The sequence below is a fragment of the Capra hircus genome, chromosome 2 (assembly GCF_001704415.2).
Source record: "Capra hircus breed San Clemente chromosome 2, ASM170441v1, whole genome shotgun sequence".
NCBI lineage: Eukaryota > Metazoa > Chordata > Mammalia > Artiodactyla > Bovidae > Capra > Capra hircus.
This window is the reverse complement of record NC_030809.1, coordinates 34,433,941-34,456,764: the sequence shown is the minus strand read 5'-3', so window position 1 is coordinate 34,456,764 and position 22,824 is coordinate 34,433,941. Positions and strand designations below refer to the sequence as shown.

The 22,824-nt window shown below is 35.6% G+C and overlaps 1 protein-coding gene across 1 annotated transcript in view; it reads left to right on the top strand.

The window, feature by feature from the left end:
- LOC102181821 (sperm-associated antigen 16 protein) overlaps positions 1 to 22,824 on the top strand; it is a 1,088,062-nt gene that overhangs the window by 51,116 nt on the left and 1,014,122 nt on the right. Inside the window, exons 6-8 of the mRNA XM_005676499.3 lie at positions 16,427 to 16,534; positions 18,640 to 18,757; positions 22,511 to 22,580. Of these exons, the coding sequence (XP_005676556.1) occupies positions 16,427 to 16,534; positions 18,640 to 18,757; positions 22,511 to 22,580 (296 nt within the window). The remainder of the gene's footprint in view (positions 1 to 16,426; positions 16,535 to 18,639; positions 18,758 to 22,510; positions 22,581 to 22,824) is intronic.

The following is a 22,824-nucleotide window of genomic DNA, read 5'->3' as shown; positions in this document are numbered from 1 at the left end:
TCTCTCATTCTAAAATTAATGTAAGACAAGCAATTTTTTGGCAGACAGATTTAGATAAATGGCAGTGTTATTCTGGCAAAGACAAATATGTGAATGTGTTGACTTGAGGTGAATCTACTCATCTAAGACAATGTTAGATGAAAAATCAATACTTAGATATGGAGTAGAGCCAGTTTATGCTTTGTTCATTAATTTTTATTAAACATTTAAAGAGAGGCTTTTCTGTTAAAAGAATAATATTAAGACAAAAAATCAGATAAACAAAACTATCATATAGGAACGTAGTTTTTCTAAGAACTTCATAAAAAAGCTTAAAGAAACAAGACTGTATTGCAAATGGAAGGAAACATTTAAAATAAGCTTTTATTTTTGAAAAGTGGCAGTAAATAAAAATAATGTGTATGATTGTTTATTCAGTCATTATATGCACTTGTAAAATTGTATTTTGCAAGTTATACAAATTTCATATTATCTGTGTGTGTGTGTTAGACACTCAGTCATGTCTGACTCTTGTGGATCCCATGGACGGTAGCCTGCCAGGCTCCTCTGTCCATGGAATTCTCCAGGCAGGGGGTACAGGAGTGGGTTGCCATTTCCTCCTCCATCATATTATCTATGCATAGACTACTTGGGGTTTTGGATAGAAGTGTACGATAATCCACAGAATGATGCTACTAGAACCATCCTCTCTATTCTCAGTTCCATTTCTCAGAAGTGGTTTGCACTCTTGGCTCTGACACTCACTATGATTCTGTATAGATGCATAATGGATGCAATGGGAATGTGACCCAGCAGATTTTTCAGAGTGCATATTGTTTCAGATCTTGATTTCCTTTGAATTATTGCTTGAGTTTGCTAATTTCTTTTGAATATATAGAGCCTTTTTTCTGCAGTGAGATTTGTCCCAGTAATATGAAATAATCATTTTTATTACTGGTTGTTTATTGACTATTATATTTAATAACTATAATCAAAATGATACAAACTATTATCTGTGTAAATTATTAACTTAATGTTAAAAAGCATGATTCATACAGATATCACTCAAATGAAATCTCTTATTCATGTTTACTAAAATATCAGGTTCATTTCAGTTCAGTTGCTCAGTCGTGTCTGACTCTTTGTGACCCCATGAACCGCAGCATGCCAGGCCTTCATGTCCATCACCAACCCCCAGTCCACCCAAATTCATATACATTGAGTCAGTGATGCCATCCAACCATCTGATCCTCTGTCATCCCTTTCTCCTCCTGCCCTCAATCTTTCTCAGCATCAGGATCTTTTCAAATGAGTCAGCTGTTTGCATCAGGTGGCCAAAGTATTGGAGTTTCAGCTTCAACATCATTCCTTCCAATGAATACCAAGGACTGATCTCCTTTAGGAAGGACTGGTTGGATCTTCTTGCAGTCCAAGGGACTCTTAAGAGTCTTCTCCAAGACTATAGCTCAAAAGCATCAATTCTGCACTCAGCTTTCTTTATAGTCCAACTCTCACACCCATACATGACTACTGGAAAAACCATAGCCTTGACTAGATGGACCCTTGTTGGCAAAGTAATGTCTCTGCTTTTTAATATGCTGTCTAGGTTAGTATCAGATTAGTAACTGTTTTTAAGATTTACATGTATTTACTAAAATATAATTTTAGTTTCAGTGGTCTTATGGTATCCCTCAAATCTATCTTACTCAGTAGAATTAAACTTACACAAATTAGAAAAGGAAAATATTTATTTAGTTTAATCTACCTGACATGGAAAGTCTGAAGGAAAGCTGCTTGACCCTTTATAAATGCTTAACATTTATATCATTGAATGAACATGTATTGCCTGTTTTGTTGGATGCTTTCTCAGAAAATGGAGACTGACATTTTGTACAAAATTCCCAAAACTACCTCTGCCATGCTACACATTTGCTCTAAATTGTAAGTCTTTTTTTTCTTCTCTTTTTTAAGGGATAGAGGGCATTTACTGGAAAGCACTGGAGTAGCCGCAGATTTGAGGAAAGTTTCTCCCCATACCTCTTTCTTCCCATAGATATATTTGTATAGGAAGGCCCCAAGAGGGAGGCTTCCTTACATTTCACACAAGGGCCCACACTTTTTCCTCTGGTCCTGGCCTTGGCTGGGCGTTCATCTTCACAGTCTTCTCCTCTGGCTCCAACTTCAACAGTCTCAGCCTGAGACCTTACTGGCTTGGATCACACAGACATCTCGGATCAGACTCTCATCCTTGGGTCTCAGTTTTCTCATATCTTAAATGGATAGGTAGGACTAAATGTCTGAAGATTCACGAGGTCTTTGCGTTCTATGGGAGACATGTCTTTTCATTCTGTATCCCTTAATGGTCTGTTGGAGATGGACCTCCATGTCATGTAGCACATGACATACACCATAAGCAGGTCTCCTTACATATGTGAGAACGTGTCTGTCTCTTCCCCAACATCCATTACAGCCCTGATCCACTGATAACTGAATTCCATGGCATTTCTCAGGATCCTGAGTCCTGGGCCAAGCCCTGGATTGGGAAAGACTTTTTTATGATGCAGAAGAGGTTGGGGAGATTTTTCTCCAAAGGCACATCACACAGGTTTTTCAGTTTGACTTGTGAGGATATTTTCCCAGTAACAATTAAGTGCTAAACATAGGATTCTCTTTAAAGAGTTTACATTAAAGTTTACTTTTTTAAGATTAAGCCTTTTTCTTAAAGCAAGATGAATATAGTATCAAATGCTAATAATAATAATAACATTTAATATGTAAAAAGAATCGGGTTACAGATGTGTTTTATATTATCTTGATTAAACTGGTAGCATTTAGTGATGTATCTGGAAAAATCAGCAAAATCATATAAGTATAAGCTTAATATTTATCTAGAGGAAATTTGCCATGGAAAGAGTCCTGTATTAAAAGTTCAAATACCTGGCTTCCAATATTCTGCTACTTATTAACTCAGTTTCCTTATTGTTATACTGGGAATAATTATGCATAATATTATTAACTCCTAGGGAGTAATGTGATAATTAAACAAGACAGTCTACATTAAAGAGCTGTGTAAATCACAAAGTGCTTTGAAAATGTCAGCTATTATTATCAATATCTCTAAAGGCTGTCATCCCTAGATTTTAAAAAATTATCACATCATTATTATTTTTGAAATCGGCAGTGATGAAGCATGAGGAAGAAATGAAAAGAGAAAATATTTCACTGTAAAATAATTGAGTTGCTATAATTAAAAAAAGAAATTGTCTTTTTCTCTGTTCTAAGCAATGGCAGTTTTAGAATAGAGGCTTTCCCTTATTTGCTGCAAATGTAGATTATCTTTTAAGATGTAAAATTTGGTGTATGGTATATCTGTATGTATAGTAGTGCATGTTAACCAGACTTATCGTGATTATTTTGCAATTTTTGTAAACATCCAGTCAGTACAGCTAAACTGATGCTTTTGAACTGTGTTGTTGGAGAAGACTCTTGAGAGTCCCTTGGACTGCAAGGAGATCCAACCAGTCCATTCTGAAGGAGATCAGCCCTGGGATTTCTTTGGAAGGAATGACACTAAAGCTGAAACTCCAGTACTTTGGCCACCTCATGGGAAGAGTTGACTCATTGGAAAAGACTCTGATGGTGGGGGGGATTGGGGGCAGGAGGAGAAGGGGACGACAGAGGATGAGATGGCTGGATGGCATCACTGACTCGATGGACATGAGTCTGAGTGAACTCCGGGAGTTGGTGATGGACAGGGAGGCCTGGCGTGCTGCGATTCATGGGGTTGCAAAGAGTCGGACACGACTGAGTGACTGAACTGAACTGAACTGAAACTGATATAATGTTATGTGTCAATTATATATTGATATGAAAAAGTTTGGGACAAAACTGCTTGGAAAATTACTTTATAGATGTTTTTAAGGGAAAAATAACATTATTAAAAAGATTCATAGTTACATTGAATATATTAATATTGTATACTAGATACTGGAGGAATGATATGAGTAGTAGTTTGACATTCTTTGGTGGAAGATTAGAATCTAATTGTACGTTTATATTGAAATGTGGCCCAATGGTTATTTATTGGTAATTTTATTTATTAATTTATTTTTTGCTGTGCTGGGTCTTCATTGTTGCATGGACTTTTCTCTAGTTGTGACGAGTGGGGAGCTATTCTTTATTGTGGAGTGTGGGCTTCTCATTGTAGCGGCTTCTCTTCTTGTGGAGCAGGGTCTCTAGGGCACATGGGCTTCAGTAGTTGCAGTACATGGGCTCAGTAGCTGCATCTCCCAGGCTCTAGAGCACAGGCTCAGTACTTGTGGCACATGGGCTTAGTTGCTCTGTGCCATGTGGGATCTTCCTGGATCAGAGATCAAATCTATGTGTGTCCCACATTGGCAGGTGGATTCTGCACCACTGAGCCACCAGGGGAGCCTCAGCAAATTATTTTAAGTTCAGAGGTCTAGAATTGAAATGACCTCTCTCATATCTGCAGAAAAATGTTAGTTGCATGAACACTAAAAATATCACTTAGAGATATCTTTTACAGTGAAGACATTATTTCATAAACCTTGAGGAGAAGGCAATGGCACCCCACTCCAGTACTCTTGCCTGGAAAATCCCATGGATGGAGGAACCTGGTACGCTGCAGCCCATGGGGTTGCTAAGAGTCGGGCATGACTGAGCGAATTCACTTTCACTTTTCACTTTCATGCATTGGAGAAGGAAATGGCAACCCACTTCAGTATTCTTGCCTGGGGAATCCCAGGGATGGGGGAACCTGGTGGGCTGCCGTCTATGGGGTCGCACAGAGTCGGACACGACTGAAGCGACTTAGCAGCAGCAGCAGCATAAACCTTGTTTTATTTGGTAGCTGATCTGCCACAATATTTGCTTCAATCTGGTAAATAAAAAATTACAGATTTTATTGATTCGAAACCTTTATTTTCTTTTGTATCTTGACTAGCATTTTGTGTCTCTTGCTAATAATGTAGATGAGTGGTTCCCAACCTTCTAGGCACCAGGGAGTGGTTTTGTGGAAGACAAGTTTTCAGTGTACCTGTTGGGTTGGGAGGGATGGTTTCGGGATGATTCAAGCTCATTACATTTTTTGTGCACATTATTTCTGTTTTATTACATTAACTCCACCTCAGATCATCAGGCATTGGATCCCAGAGGCTGGAGACCCCCTGATGTAGATATTGCAACTATTCTTAATCGGATGTCTACTACTAAAAGCAACATTGGACTTGTACTAAATATTCTGCAGTTTGGCTTTCACTCTGACTATTCTAGTCAAGTGAGCACCCTATTTTTCATTCTTCTCCTCCCTTCCATGCTGTGAGAATGTGCTTTTCTGCCTCCTCCTTCTGCCTCACAGACAAGCTTACCTTCATGCTGTTCATGCTCTCTAAGGTGTGCTGTCCAATGAGATGGCCACTAACTACACATGGATGTTGACAGAACATGTTGAATCAGGTGACAGTAGGTGCTATACAGAAAAAGAACAAAGTAAAGGAGACAAATAAATGATACACTGCTTTATACAGGATAGTGAGAGAAATCTTCTTAGTTATCTGGAAAAACTGAAGGAGAGGGCCATGTGTCAACTTGGGAAAAGGGAATTCCAGGCAGAAGGAAAAGGAAATACAAAGAACCTATGTTGGAGACAGCTTAGCTTGTTGGAGGATGAGTAAGGTGACCATAATGACTAGATCGATTGGGTAAGTGGTAGAGGCCTTTGTTAGAATTTTTTTTTTTTTCCTCTAAGTGGGATGTGAGGCTAATGGATTGTTTTGAGGAGAAAAATAATATAAAGTGGCTCCTGTATGGAAAGTAGATTGGATGGAGGGACATAATCGAACTAGGGAGAGCATAATATCCTGCATAATCTTATAGGCTGACTTATCTCGTTACTACATAATAATAAGTCAGACCAGCTCCTTATGGAAAAATTAGGTCCTTGAAAGGAACACATATGTTGTTATCAAATTCTTCATTACTTACTAACCCCAAACTTTTACTCAGGATGGATAATAATATCAGGCCAGGTATTAAGGATAGAGTAGCACAAGTACATGCTGTCTGCCACTTATTAGCTATAAAAATATAATTATCTCTCAGTTTTCACATATGTGAGTGGGGTGACATTATCCTTGTGGCATCATTTTAAAGTGTTTAACCCAATATCTGTCACATGATAAGTGCTCAGTAAAGTGGCTCAGCTGGTAAAATATCCGCCTGCAAAGCAGGAGACCTGAGTTCGATCCCTCAGTTGGGAAGATACCCTAGGGAAAGGCTACCCATTCCAGTATTCTGACCTGGAGAATTCCATGGACTCTATAGTCCATGGGGTTGCAAAGAGTCAGACATGACTGAGCGACTTTCACTTTGAGAAGGATTAAATCAATATTCTATATTAAAACATCCTTTTTTTTTTCCTCCTTTCAGAACATTCACTACAGTTTGTGGATATATATATATATATATATATATATATATATGCATATGTTTTATTTCCCATTCATTTTGTTTATACATCTGAGATATAAAGATTGTGCTTGTCTTATTCATCACAGTGTAATGAGCATTGTATCTAGTACACAGTATAATTAAGTGGGTGGAATAGCATTATCATCTTCATCAACTTTATTATTAGCAGCATCAGTAACACTGAAGAAAGACCCAAGAGTGGTATCTTTTCCAGAAGTCAGGTATAAGGCAATTTATTTATTTGTTTATATATATGAAATTTTTAATTCTAAACAAATATCAATCGTATAGAAAGTAAACAAAAATAGAATAATGGACCTCATGAGCCAGTCAGATAGTTTCAGCACTTATCAACTTTCTACCATTGTTTCATTTGTTTCCCCCGACACTCTACCCCACATTCCATTTATTATTTTTATCATTTTTTGAGTTATAATTTATATAAATTGAAATGTGCATATCTTAGCTACATGATTTTGACAAACAAATGAAGTCTTTTGTTGTTGTTGTTGTTGTTGTTGGACTTTGATACCTGGGGGAATTTTTATTTTCCAGAATGATGAGATTTATTTTTAACTGTTTTCCTGGTTGGAAACCAGAGAGCAGTTCTATGGGAGAGCAGAGGTGATGTTTTACAAAGAGAGATGGAGCCATCCAGACAGACAGTCTTATAACCTCCCAACTCATAATACAGAGCATCACTCTCTATCCAGAGATTTCTTTTGTGTCCCTTCTTTGTCATTCCCTGCCCTGGCAATTAATGTTCTGATATTATTTTCCACTTTGGATTAGTTTCACCAGTTGGAGAACTTCATAAATGGCATCACAGAATGTTCATTTCTTTGTGTTTGGCTTCTTCTGCTTATCTAAAGTCTGTAAAATTTATCTGTGATATTTTTATTTATGAGTAATTTGTTTCCTTTTATTGCTAGTTCAGTTCAGTTGCTCAGTTGTGTCCAACTGTTTGCAACCCCATGGATTGCAGCACGACAGGCTTCCCTGTCCTCCACTGTCTCTCAGAGTTTGCTCAAAATGATGTCCATTGAGTCGGTGATGATATCTGGATTATTTATTGCTAAGTAGTGTCCTATTGTATAGTGTATACCAGATTTATTTATTGCCCTTTTTCTATTGAATTGTTTCCAGCTATTGTTATTGTGAATGATACTGCTATGAACATTTGTGTACAAGTCTTTTTGTGAAAGTGTGTTTTCTTTGTTTTTGGTAAAAACTTGTTTAGTCGCTAAGTCATGTTTCTTTGTGATCCCATGGACTGCAGCATGCCAGGCTTCCCTGTCCTCCATTGTCTCCCAGAGTTTGCTCAAATTCATGTCCATTGAGTCGGTGATGATATCTAACCATCTCATCCTCTGCTACCCCCTTCTCCTTTTTGCTTCCAATCTTTCCCAGCATCAGAGTCTTTTCTTTTTTTTTTTTCCCTCTCATACTACTTTATTTTTTTTATTTATTTATTTTTAGATACAATTAATGTTCATTTGCTGTTGTATCTTTTTTTTTTTAAATTTAAAAATCTTTAATTCTTACATGCGTTCCCAAACATGAACCCCCCTCCCACCTCCCTCCCCACAACATCTCTCTGGGTCATCCCCATGCACCAGCCCCAAGCAAGCTGCACCCTACGTCAGACATGGACTGGCGATTCAATTATTACATTTCCCCTAAAGTCGGGAACAAGACAAGGGTGTCCACTTTCACCGCTACTATTCAACATAGTTCTGGAAGTTTTGGCCACAGCAATCAGAGCAGAAAAAGAAATAAAAGGAATCCAAATTGGAAAAGAAGAAGTAAAACTCTCACTGTTTGCAGATGACATGATCCTCTACATGGAAAACCCTAAAGACTCCACCAGAAAATTACTAGAGCTAATCAATGAATATAGTAAAGTTGCAGGATATAAAATCAACACACAGAAATCCCTTGCATTCCTATACACGAATAATGAGAAAGTAGGAAAAGAAATTAAGGAAACAATTCCATTCACCATTGCAACGAAAAGAATAAAATACTTAGGAATATATTTACCTAAAGAAACTAAAGACCTATATATAGAAAACTATAAAACACTGATGAAAGAAATCAAAGAGGACACTAATAGATGGAGAAATATACCATGTTCATGGATCGGAAGAATCAATATAGTGAAAATGAGTATACTACCCAAAGCAATTTACAAATTCAGTACAATCCCTATCAAGCTACCAGCCACATTTTTCACAGAGTCTTTTCCAATGAGTTGACTCTTCGTATCAGGTGGCCAAAGTATTGGAGCTTCAGCTTCAGCATCAGTTCTTTCAATGAATATTCCGGGTGGTGATTTCCTTTAGGATTGACTGGTTTGAGAATGTAATTTTATAAAGGGTAGACGTTTAAGAAACTACTAGTCCACTTTCCAGCATTCAAGTTGAGTCATTTTACATTCTCAAAAGAAATATATGAGAGCTCTAATTGCTTCACATTATCACCAACATTGAGTTTTGTCAGGCTTTTAAAGTTCAGCCATTTTAGTGGTTGTATAATGGCAACTTATTGTAGTTTTGATATTCATTTTCCTGATGACTAATGATACTGATAACATTTTTTTGTGCTTATTGGCCATTCATCCATCCTGCTTTCTAAGTCTTTTGCCTGCTATTTTTTTTTGTTTGTTTTTGCATTAGTTGTCCTATTTGTGAGTTGTAAGAGTTCTTTGTATATTGGATACAAATCCTTTGTTAGAATATTTTGAATATGATGCTTTCTGTGTAAGTCTTTTGCCTGTTTTTTTTCTGTTGCATCAGTTGTTCTATTTGTGAGTTTTAAGAGTTATTTATATGTTTTGGATACAAATCCTTTGTCAGAATATTTTGAATATTTTTCTAGTTTATGGCTCAATTCTTTAATTTCTTAATGGTGTCTTTGGATGAGCAGAAGTTTTAAATTTTGATAAAGTCTTAATTTATCTTTTTTAGAATACTGCTTTTGATATTTTGGCTAAGATATCATTGCCTACTTCCAGGTTAAAGATATATTCTCTTTTCTTTTAAAACCTTCAAAAATCTAGAACTTTAAAAAAAAAATTAGAACTTGTATTTTCAGCCTACTTTAATTTTTGTACATTCTGTGAGGTAGGAGCTAGAGATTAATTTTCTTTTCAATAGATATTCATTATTCCATAACCATTCTTAGAGTTTTTATTCTTCATTGAATTTCTTTGGCATTTTTGTTGAAAATTAATTTCACTCTATAATTGTGGGTCAGTTTCTATTTTCTGTTCCATTCACCTGTTTGTTTATCCTTATGCTAATGCTAATACCACACTCTTGATTGCTGCAAGTTTAAGTTCTTAAAGTCAGATAGATTACTCATCCAACTTTGTTTTTCTGTTCTAAAGATTGTTTAGCTATTCTAGATCCTGTATTTTCATATAAATTTTAGATTCAATTTGTCAGTTTTTATTGAAAGACTGGGGTGGCATTAGGATTAAGATTGAGTTCAATCTGTTAAAATTTGGGAAGAATGTGTATGTGTGAGTATACACAGATATTTTCATATCCATACATTTTAGGGGGATGGATTGATGTATTCATATGTTTTAGTGTCCTATTTGTATATCTCATTCCAGTTATTAGATTATCTTAAATACTGTATATTTGTGAAAAAGCTTGATATTTGTGCCTTTTACATCTAATTATCTGATATATTCACTTTTTGTTACATTATGAACTCCATATAATAGGGAATTATCTTGTACTCAGTATATACTCAGATTTGCAGCTGTGCCTGACAAATATGAGGGCTTATGTGAATGTATGTTTTTAACATTTTGGCTCTTTAGTTAAGTTTCTAATAATTTTTTGAGTAGTTGATTGATGATTTTTGCCTCTTTCATAGTATTCATTAGGAGCAGGCATCCTTTCCCTTTTATGATGGTAACTTAAATAACTTCCTCTGGAGTTAAGTCTTGCTCATTTAAAATACTGTCTTCCTTTGTTGGGCTTTTATGTTAAGAAAATACATGCAGACCAGAAAGGTTTATGGAGAAATATCGATAACCTCAGATATACAGATGACACCACCCTTATGGCAGAAAGTGAAGAGGAACTAAAAAGCCTCTTGATGAAAGTGAAAGTGGAGAGTGAAAAAGTTGGCTTAAAGCTCAACATTCAGAAAATGAAGATCATCACATCCGGTCCCATCACTTCATGGGAAATAGATGGGGAAACAGTGGAAACAGTGTCAGACTTTATTTTTGGGGGCTCCAAAATCACTGCAGATGGTGATTGCAGCCATGAAATTAAAAGACACTTACTCCTTGGAAGAAAAGTTAAGACCAACCTAGATAGCATATTCAAAAGCAGAGACATTACTTTGCTGACTAAGGTCTGTCTAGTCAAGGCTATGGTTTTTCCAGTGGTCATGTATGGATGTGAGGGTTGGTCTGTGAAGAAGGCTGAGGGCTGAATTGATGTTTTTGAACTGTGGTGTTGGAGAAGACTCTTGAGAGTCCCTTGGACTGCAAGGAGATCCAACCAGTCCATTCTGAAGGAGATCAGCCCTGGGATTTCTTTGGGAGGAATGATGCTAAAGCTGAAACTCCAGTACTTTGGCCACCTCATGAGAAGAGTTGACTCATTGGAAAAGACTCTGATGCTGGGAGGGATTGGGGGCAGGAGGAGAAGGGGACGACAGAGGATGAGATGGCTGGATGGCATCACTGACTCGATGGACGTGAGTCTGAGTGAACTCTGGGAGTTGGTGATGGACAGGGAGGCCTGGCATGCTGTGACTCATGGGGTCGCAAAGAGTTGGACACGACTGAGCGACTGAACTAAACTGAAAGATTAAGCAGGAATGATACTGACTGGAACTACTAAATAGAAGATAAAAATCTACCATTTTAAAATTAATGAAATGCTTGATTTTATCTTCTGTCAGAAAATATGGACATAAGGAAAATTAATGGCTACTAATATTAAGAAAACATTAGGTGCTTTACTAATGGACCCTAATTTCCCTTGCAAAATACACTTCTATGAAAGGTCAGAAAGTACCCAGCTTTTCTGAAGACCTATTTAATTTAATGACTTTCAGAAACACACACTGTGGATAAGGATAATAATGGGACCCATGAAATTTCATGCTTTAGTGTTTAGGTAATTGCTTGTTAAATTAAGAAAGTATTTTTTCCAGACGTGGGTGTATCCCTATCTTTTATTGGTTAAGAATATAATGAAAGTTTGAATCTAGTATAGTTATGTGGCATTTTTACTGTCTGACAATTATTCCAATATTAATTGTAGTGGGTTAAACTAATTTATTTCTAACCAATTGAAGAGAATAAAATAGTTGATAATTGTACTGTTATCAAAAATCACTTTGATTCAAGTTTACATGTGAGAAAAAGTACACAACAAAGATGGCCTACTTTGATTGGTGCATGGAAATCAGAAAATGTTTATATGGTACTTTTTGCCAAATTATGGAAACAATAACTCAACAAATCCATTATTAAATGTTCACTCCAAAATACTTAGTTAAAGCTATTCAGTTAATAAAAATTATTTTACTGGGAGCATTAAAGCTAAAAATAACTTTTTACATGCACTATTAAATTATATTTATATGTTAAACATGGAGTTTTGGGGACAGATCTTTTACAGTGTGAAACCTATGAGTATCTTGCTATTTTATATTTTATTTATATATTTCAATTTGCTGCTTTCCTGAAATGGGTAAGTTAAATAGTTATTCTGTTATCTCATTAAGAAAAAGCATTTAAGTAGTATGTTCTTTATGAACAAATCTAAATAGAATGTTTCACCGAATATCAAGTTCATTGTACTTGAAGTAGAATTTCTATATTTTGTATCTTTCGTAATAAAATTTTTCTTTTAAACACAAAGATGTTCTACTAATATAATAAAAAAATATTAGATAGTTTAAATATTAATTGTATATATGATTATTTCAAACTTTATTTTTTAGTACAACTTCTATTTTTCTTTTATTAAGCAGTTGGGCTGCAGAAAGTTCATAATAGGAAAAGCATCACCATGAAGTGAGTTTAAATTGTTTTACTGAGTAGACTTCATTTTTGCAAACAGAAAGTAAGTCTCTGAAAACCAATTTAATGGTCAGAAAGGCTTTAAGGTCCAATACTTCAGTCAGTTCCTATGCTTTCTTTCCTGGGATGAGTACAGTAGGACTTAAAATGTGTATTTGAAAAGTGAGTTAATGCAATGCTACACATTTGTGGTTCTGCCCAAGAAACTTTCAGCATTATTTTTGTTTTTTTTTTTTTAACCCATTATGGTTTACATTTCAGATAAGATAAAAAATATATAAGCTCATTAAGTAATAAATTAAGTTGTTGAAAATAAGACAGCTTTTAGAGATTCAGTTCAGTTCAGTTCAGTCGCTCAGTCGTGTCTGACTCTTTAAACCCCATGAATTGCAGCATGCCAGGCCTCCCTGTCCGTCACCAACTCCCGGAGTTCACTCAAACTCATGTTCATTGAGTTGGTGATGCCATCCAGCCATCTCATCCTCTGTTGTCTCCTTCTCCTCCTGCCCTCAATCTTTCCCAGCATCAGAATCTTTTTCAAATGAGTCAGCTCTTCGCATCAGGTGGCCAAAGTATTGGAGTTTCAGCTTCAACATCAGTCCTTCCAAAAAGCACCCAGGACTGATCTCCTTTAGAATGGACTCATTGGATCTCCTTGCAATCCAAGGGACTCTCAAGAGTCTTCTCCAGCACTACAGCTCAAAAGCATCAATTCTTTGGTGCTCAGCTTTCTTCACAGTCCAACTCTCACATCTATACATGATCACTGGAATAACCATAGCCTTGACTAGACGAACCTTTGTTGGCAAAGTAATGTCTCTGCTTTTCAATATGCCATCTAGGTTGGTCATAACTTTCCTTCTAAGGAGTAAGCGTCTTTTAATTTCATGGTTACAATCACCATCTGCAGTGATTTTGGAGCCCCCCAAAATACAGTTTGACACTATTTCCACTTTTTCTCCATCTATTTGCCATGAAGTGATGGGACCAGATGGCCATGAACTTCGTTTTCTGAATGTTGAGCTTTAGCCAACTTTTTCACTCTCCACTTTCACGTTCATCAAGAGGCTTTTTAGTTCCTCTTCACTTTCTGCCATAAAGGTGGTGCCATCTGCATATCTGAGGTTATTGATATTTCTCCTGGCAATCGTGATTCCAGCTTGTGCTTCTTCCAGCCCAGCATTTCTCATGATGTACTCTGCATATAAGTTAAATAAGCAGGGTGACAATATACAGCCTTGATGTACTCCTTTTCCTATTTGGAATCAGTCTGTTTTTCCATGTCCACTTCTAACTGTTAGTAGAGTCAAACTAAATGTTTATAAAGTTTAAATTCATTTATAAAGATATACAGTGTTACTAATAATCATATATCTTGATATTTTTTATTCATTAGAGCATATTTAACAACTGGTGTACCCCGTATTTTAGGTAGATACATGTAACTATTAGAGGAATTGAATATATCTATTCTACTATACTAAATGATAAATAATATCATGATAATAGTGATAACAATTACAGACATTTTATTGAATTTTTTTTTGTGTCGTATAGCATATAAGACACTTTAAACACTTTTCTTTAAAATGAGTGGGGATTCAGGTGTTGTTCTTGTGCTTTCAAAACAAAATATCAACTCAGCCGTTTATCTTTTCCACTCTACTTAAACTCTCTCTTCCTTTTCACTCTCCACTCTAGTCAGTATTAGGCACATTTTAGTGGCAGAGGAATTCTCCTTTTTTCCCCCATCTTCACTTACATATACACACAGTTAAAACCTGGAAAGAATAAATAATTTTTCTAGTAGTTGGGCTATTCCACAGATGATTTTTCAAGTCTGAATATTTTAATCAACATTTGCCTGTATGCCTTTAAGATTATTGGCATGGACATGAAGTTGAGGGTCAGATGGTTAGACTATGAAGTACTGTGACACATTGTTTATTTACATGTGATCAAAACTACAACATTGACAGTAGAATGAAGAATAATACAGGTAATCCCTAATCAGTGGGAGATGGTGGGGACAAAGAAGTAAACATGGAAGAATGGAAAACAACACTTTTACCATATTCTGTGTGTGACTTGATTTTGTAGTAAGAAGTCTTACTAATCATAATAATATGTGCCATCACAAGTCTGAAAACCTAAACTCATACCACTTTGGCAGCTTCCCAGCCACCATTCCTCAATGATTGTTCTCACATAGGTCCTAAAGAAGAAATCTATTGCACCCATTTATTTCATGTGAATCTGAATTTTAAAATATGAGAGGTAGATTTATTCCATTCTGAACCTTTTGTGAGCTGTCAGTACTCTAATTCAGTCCATCCATTTTTTAGAATGTGAGAATCTCAATGCAGTAGCGCTTTGTCAGTTAACTAAGACTTTTAGATAATTATTTTTCTATTATAAATTATACTTTACACTGTTGTATTGAAATTGACTTATAGAGTAGTGGTGGATAAAAAATTCCCATTAATTTTCTTCACATGTGACTTCAGATTAAAAAGAATACTCTTGCTAGCTTTATGCCAGGGACCTGCAGAAGATACATTTAGTTAAAGAATGCTTCTGTGTCATAGCACTGACACTGGAGACTTTTCTCATTAAGTTACCAGTTATTTGTAATATGTAATATGATCTGTAGGTGGTGTAGGCTTTTCACATGCCTTACCAGAATGAAATCTTGATTTTTCTAGCATTTATATATATATATATATATATATATTTTACAAATATCAAAACTAAGTAACCCACTTAAGCATGTATTCAAGCAAGTTCAGAATTACATTTAAGTCTTTTAGTTCATTTGTAATTATTTTGAATTATTCTATTTTGTATATATTTCAATCTTGTAAACATATTGTCTTTGAAAATAGATGGATTGTAAGTTATTGTGGAAAAATACCTTTTATTTTCTTTATTTAAATGAAATGTGAATGACTGATATTTTTGAAACTACAGGTTTTAGCTTGTTCATCCCCCATCCCCATATATGTTATGTTGGTAGGGATATTTCAGTGAAAATTATAGTGGAATTTTTTATTTTAAATTATCTTTTGAATTATGCAGTACTGGATTCAGTTCAGTTCAGTCACTCAGTTGTGTCTGATTCTTTGCGACCCCATGGACTGCAGCACCCCAGATTCCTGTCCATCACCAACTCCCGGAGTTCACTCAAACTCATGTTCATTGAGTTGGTGATGCCATCCAACCATGTCATCCTCTGTTGTCCCCTTCTCCTCCTGCCTTCAATCTTTCCCAGCATCAGAGTCTTTTCAAATGAGTCAGCTGTTTGCATCAGGTGGCCAAAGTATTGGAGTTTCAGCTTCAACATCAGTCCTTCCAATGAACACCCAGGACTGATCTCCTTTAGGATGGACTGGTTGGATCTCCTTGCAGTCCAAGGGACTCTCAAGAGTCTTTTCCAACACCACAGCTCAAAAGCATCAATTCTTTGGTACTCAGCTTTCTTTATAGTCCAACTCTCACATCCATACATGACTATTGGAAAAACCATAGCCTTGACTAGATGGATCTTTGTTGACAAAGTAGTGTCTCTGCTTTTTAATATGCTGTCTAGGTTGGTCATAACTTTCCTTCCAAGGAGTAAGCATCTTTAATTTCACGGCTGAAATCACCATCTGCAGTGATTTTGGAGCCCGGAAAAATAAAGTCAGCCACTGTTTCCACTGTTTCTCCATCTATTTGCCATGAAGTGATGGGACCAGATGCTATGATCTTAGTTTTCCGAATGTTGAGCTTTAAGCCATCTTTCTCACTTTCCTCTTTCACTTTCATACTGGATTAGAACAGATAAATAAATATTTTTTCAGAGGAGAATAGCACTGAATTTTAAGGTGGTTGTTATTTTTATTTTTAAAGCAAGGCCAGAGAAGATTTGCTGAAAACTCAGAAAGAACGTGATTTTCATCGAATGCACCACAAGAGAATAGTCCAGGAGAAAAACAAATTAATTAATGACCTCAAAAGGTAAGCTGCTGATATTTGTTGGCCTGTTTATTAAATAATTATTTAATTAATTTAAAGCAATTTGGCCATAGAAGGCCAAATTTACTTGTTCCAAGTAAAGTTATTCATTGAGTATTGAGCATTTACTCTGTGCCAGGCTCTATACCATGTGTTTGAAATAGAAAGATGAACAAATTTAGGACCTTGCTCTTAGGATTCCCAGGGATTATTAAGGTGTGTGATGGGAGAGTAGTTAAGCAGAAATATAGTGAAATATACTGTTTGTTGCTATGCCAGCCAAGAAGTTGTCACCTGTGTCAGACTGGAGAGTGAGAGGGCTCAGGAACCTATATGTAAAGTAAATGAATTATAACGTATGAGTTAACAGAGTGAAAGAGTGGGGTCAGCATGCTGTGCAAAGGCACCAGATCATTGGAGGAACATGACAATATTCACCAAATTCTTAAGCATGGATAGTAAACTGCAGAAGCAGCTGACTACCCCTGACCACCTTCCACTCAAAATAAAAATTTATAATCTCTAACTAAAATTCTCCTTCACTTGTTCGAGGGAGTGCTGCCCAATGGCACTTTCTGTTATGTTGTTAATAATTTATATCTACACTGTCCCATATGATAGTCACTAGTCACGTCCTCTACTAAGCACTTTCAAAGTGGCTAGTACAACTGATGGATTAGATTTCTGATGTTTATTTAATTGTAATTAATTTAAGCTTAAATTTAAATAGCCACATTTGAACAACATGACTTTGGGATGGTCATGATAACTGCTGTATTTTGGAATGGTTATGGTCATTGTGGCTATTATGATTTCTATAGTCTATCCTGTGGAGCTTCAGAATCAATATACTTTCAAGTTAGCAGTATGTTAGAAATTAGCATTTTTTCTGATTTTTCTTAATTGAATCCCTGTAGAAATAAATACCACTTTAATAAGAGAGAGACTGCATTAACTTGGGGGAAAAAAAAGACCTTGAGAGTGTGAGAGACATTAAGTCATTGACTTAATCTATTCTTTGGGTCTCATATATTGGCCTTATTTTTGTGTGTTTTTGGTTCATAAAATTGTTCCAAGTCCATAAAAATTCAGAAAAAAAAGAAATGGTCTGTTTTCCTCTTAACAAACATTGATTAAGAAATAGTACAGTGTAATGAAAAGAGCTTGGATTTTGAAATCAAATAAACATTGGAAGCATGGCTCCGCCACTTACATTTGTGTGCTCATTGTAATTCTGTTTCTTATCTGTAAAAACTGTGATAATAAAAGTGCCTAATACAATGTCCGTAGCAAAATAGATAGCATAATATTCAATAAACACATTGTAGAATATATACAAAGGGATAAAATACTTAATTTTCTTAATATGAGGTTATTCATACTTGTTTTCAAGACCATCATTAATTTTGATGTGAATAACACTCTGTTTAATCATCCATTGTTTGTAGCCCTTGTCTTGTTGAAAATTGTTTTTGAATTAAATAAACTGAAATTTTCTTTTCTGTCAATGAATGGCAGTGACTTCTGGGTGCATACTTGAATAGAGCAAAAGGAAATAGAGAACTAACCAACTCAAGAGAAAGGTGACTCTCCCACCTCCAGCCAGGTTGCTGGGAAGCTGCATGACAAATAATACTTCTTATACTTCTTGGCTTTGTTGTATTGACCTTTATATGGTTTTCACTTTTCATTCAAATGCAAAAAATAGGAGAAAAGAGGTTCATAATGTTAAGTGGAAATCACTGATTTAGTTCAATTACCCTTTGCTGTTGCTGCTGCTGCTGCTGCTGCTGCTGCTGCTGCTGCTGCTGCTGCTAAGTCGCTTCAGTTGTGTCTGACTCTGCGACCCCATAGATGGCAGCCCACCAGGCTCCCCTGTCCCTGGGATTCTCCAGGCAAGAACACTGGAGTGGGTTGCCATTTCCTTCTCCAATGCATGAAAGTGAAAAGCAAAAGTGAAGTTACTCAGTCGTGTCCGACTCTTAGCGACCCCATACTGCAGCCCACCAGGCTCCTCCATCCATGGGATTTTCCAGGCAAGAGTACTGGAGTGGGGTGCCACTGCCTTCTCCGCTATTACCCTTTATGATGCCCTTTATTTTCCATAGGTTGAAGTTGCATTATGCATCATATGAACCAGCTATAAGAGTATTACATGAAAAGCACCATGCTTTACTGAAGCAGAAAATGCTGACCTCTTTGGAAAGGGACAGAGCAATAGGACAGGTAAAGACACCATCCGAGCTACCTGAAAATGATATTTAACCATTTATTTTTTTATAACATTATCAGAAATACTGGTTTTTGTTTCTGAGTTAAATTTTAAATGATTTTCACCAATTGTCATATAAAAAATATTCATTTAGAAACATCCAGGAAAATATTTTATCCACTTTAAAAATACAAAGATTATTATTGAATTAAAATTACTTAATGAAAATATAACTTTTTAGGAGATTATTAAAATACTGTTAGAGGGAAAACCTGAGCCATTAAAACTTAACAAATCTTAGACTGGGTTTTAAATGCCATCTATGATGGCTGTAAACCTGGACCTTACCTAAACACTTTAAGCGCAGATTTTTCATACATAACATACAGCCATAATGACCTATCTTTTAATGTTGTTGTGAAACAGATGAGATGATGAATAGAGCCTCCATGCAGCTTCCTCCTAAATGAATATTTGAAACAACTAGTTACTAACTCAATTTTCAGTCATTTTTCCTATTGACATCCCTTTTCTTCCTGTTGTATTTTTGTATAGGCCTAGCCCTTGCATGGTAGAGTGAGGGATAGCTAGTATAGAGTTCAAGAATAATAAAACAGAATGTTTCTTGGTCATGGTGAAAATATGTAACAGTTGACTAGAAAATATAAAACTGCTACTATGCTTAGCATTCTTCTATTTTTTTCTGGAGATACTGATTTTTGGCCAAACTTTTAGAAGCTACAGAAGTTTGCACAATGGTTGCAAAAGCATGAATGATTTTATTAAGGTGTACATTAATCAAATGTATATTGTCTTTTGTTGAGTGTAATTTTTAGTTACTAAAATGAGAACATCACTTGTCTCCTTCTTTGTGCTCAAAATTTAATTGTGTGTTCTTGAATATATGAATTAATGGTAATATTGTCTAAAAAGAGTTTAATAATAGTTTGCAGTTTTATGGCACTATATTGTCAAATCTTCAGAACGTCACTTCTTTGCTCCTTTTCATCTAACCTGTTCTTACAGCCTCCTAACAGGAGGCACACTTCCATTGCCAGGAACACTATGAGCTAGATTCAGGTTGCTCTTGCTGCTTTTCCTGCCACAAACCAACTTAGACTTTTGCTACCATCTTCCTCTCCTTTACCCCCTGTTTTCATGCTCATATTCCTATTATTCTTCTCCCAGGAGGAACTCTGACGTGGCCATATATTCCCATGTGACCATGTGTGTTTAGTAGGACAGACCACTCATACTAAGTTTTACTACTCAAGGGTATCAGGGCCTTCTGGTACTCATGATGGCAAGTGCCTCCACTCCCCTCCAGATTGTTGATTTCTCCATCTACCACCTGTATCTATCACTGGATCTTCTAGTCAGTATCTTTGTGATCAGGGATAAGTTAACTTCCTGAATGGCCATCCGTTCCCCTGTCTCTAATATGAAGTTAGATCAGGCCATATTGAGACATATTTAGGCTGTGTACAGTCTTTGGTTCTTAAAATGTTCACCACTGGTTTAGTTAAGCTCAAGATGAAGAGTGGTAGGAGTTAGTCCTAGCTGTGCTGCAAAGTAGCCATGTGAACATTCAGGTAATTATATATATGTGTCTCATCTCTAATACATTAAGCAAAGGTAAAATTACTTGCCTTATGATTGATATGTATCTAAAGTAAAAATATGTTTAAAAATGAAAATCATTCTCTCTCTGAGGAAGGGTTGAATTTTACACATTCAGATGTGTAAAGAACTGTATCTACAACTTATTTTGTCTTTGAACTGCTATTCCCACTGAAGATGAAATAAAACATAACCTGCTATTAAAGACTATCCAGTCTCTGAATTTAACATAGGGCACTTGGATGTTATATTAACTGATTATTTAGCTAAAGCATAACAATCAGTATTAATTTTCTGTCTTCAAATAGCCTCCTCTTCTCACTCTTCGCAGATGACACCTAGTGCAAAGGACATTTGTGTATCCACTGGCCCAGAGTCTACACGGTGTCCTCCTGGCCTTCACTTTCTAGCAGAGTGTGACTGATTTGGTTATATTCCTGGTTCTTACGTACATGGTTCTGGGTGGTTCCTTTGAGTGTGAACCTAATATAACTTGCTTATTCTATTGCTTAGGCCACAGCATCTGTAAGATCCTTAACATCTCTTAATGTCACTGACCTGTGTCTCATTCACTGTCATTTCCTTGAAAGTGAAGTGAAAAAGTCACTCAGTCTTTGTGACCCCATGGACCATACAGTCCATGGAATTCTCCAGGAGATCTTCCCAATCCTTTTCATTTCCTTAAAAAAACTTATCTTAATGGCCATTTAGCTTACTGAGTTTTCTCAAATACTTTGCATGAAAAAGGATTAGATTGTAGAATTTTTAATGCTATTTAGTTCATAATGTAAAAGAGTGAAATTATACTGTGAGATGACAAAATCTAATAAGTATGTGTTTCCAAATTATTTTGATAGATAATAAACAATGTGGTCACTTTTAAATTTATTTAAATCTTATGGAAACATCGATAATTTAATTATTTTCAACTTTACAAAATTCTCCCAAATCTCCAAAATTTGGAATTAGAGCCCCATTTTTGAAAAAAGATAAAGTATAATTTATTTTTAGTATATATATATGTATAATAAATTACATGTTATCTTTTTTGGATCATGGGGTTCAATTCAGGAAATATTCTAAAATACATGTGTGGGTATATATATATATATATATATATATACATGCATACATACATACAAACATGCATTTCTAGGTCTGTCTGCTGAGAGGCTCTAGAAATAATGACACTGCAGTTTCTAATACTATTCTCTTGTAAGAAGAAGTGGTGCTTCTTGAAGTAGCTGATAGTAGTCTGGGCGAAGCAAATACAAGATGAGCCTGGGTGAGCATTTGAGGCATCTTGTTATGCTAGAACATAGGAGATGTTCATAAAGTAAAAAAGAAAACAAAGAAAGAAGGAAGGATTAACTGCTACTCAGTGACAGTAGAAAAATATGTGTATCTGTATATAATTAAACATGATAATTTTTGTTGGTATAATCATATGAGGGATGAGACAGCTCTTTAAGGTTGAATTTTTAATTTAAATCTATTGTTCAGAAAATATAGGTAGATAGTATGCCACCAAACTCACAAATGTTCTTAACTATAAAATAAGTTTAATAAAACAAGGAGAGTTTGTGGGTGGAAAATGAGCTAAGAGTATTTAGGATAGCGACAGTCTCTTCATATTCACTTCCCAAGAAATATTTACCTCATCTTTCATGGATATGAAGATGAATTAGGCTATTGTAAAGCAATTTCAGCAGAGGAGAAAACTCAAAGTAGAGACCTGAATAATTATTATTAAAAGTGTGTGGCAAGTATTCTTGGTTCAGGAAACTATGCTGTGAAATAATGTTTCAAATGTTTACCTATAATAGATACTTAATTCTTGCTGTGAACTTTAATTTAGACTTAAAATTGTGTTATCTTTTATTGCAATTAATATTTAAATTTTTGACTTCCCTGGTGGCTCAGTTGGTAAAGCATCTGTCTACAATGCGGGAGACCTGGGTTCGATCCCTGGGTTGGGAGGATTCCCTGGAGAAGGGAAAATTTTAAAAATTTAAGTTTTTAAAATACCTAGGAATTAATGCAAGAGAGATAATATTTCCTACATTTGTTAATCAGTGTTTAAGCATTTTAATCCATTTTGGAGTCATTTAGCATATAACCTCTTACCTTTGGATTTTACTTTTTAGATTTCTGGACTTCAAGAAACACTGAAGCATATGGAAATAGGGCATGGTTACCATGCTCCTGAATTTAGAGGTAAAATTCAAATATGAAAAAACTAACATTATTGCTTGGTGATTTCTCAGTCTTGTCAGAACTCAAGTTATTCATTTGAGTAATTATTTAGCATGAGTGAATACATGGTATGGTAATTTTCATAAACTAAAATCTTGATGAAAAGATCAAGAAAAAATATAGAATAGGAAATTGTATAAATTACTTTTAGAGAAAAATAGGGGAAAACTTTTTTTTTTTTTACTGCTTCTGCTTCTGGCCCTGA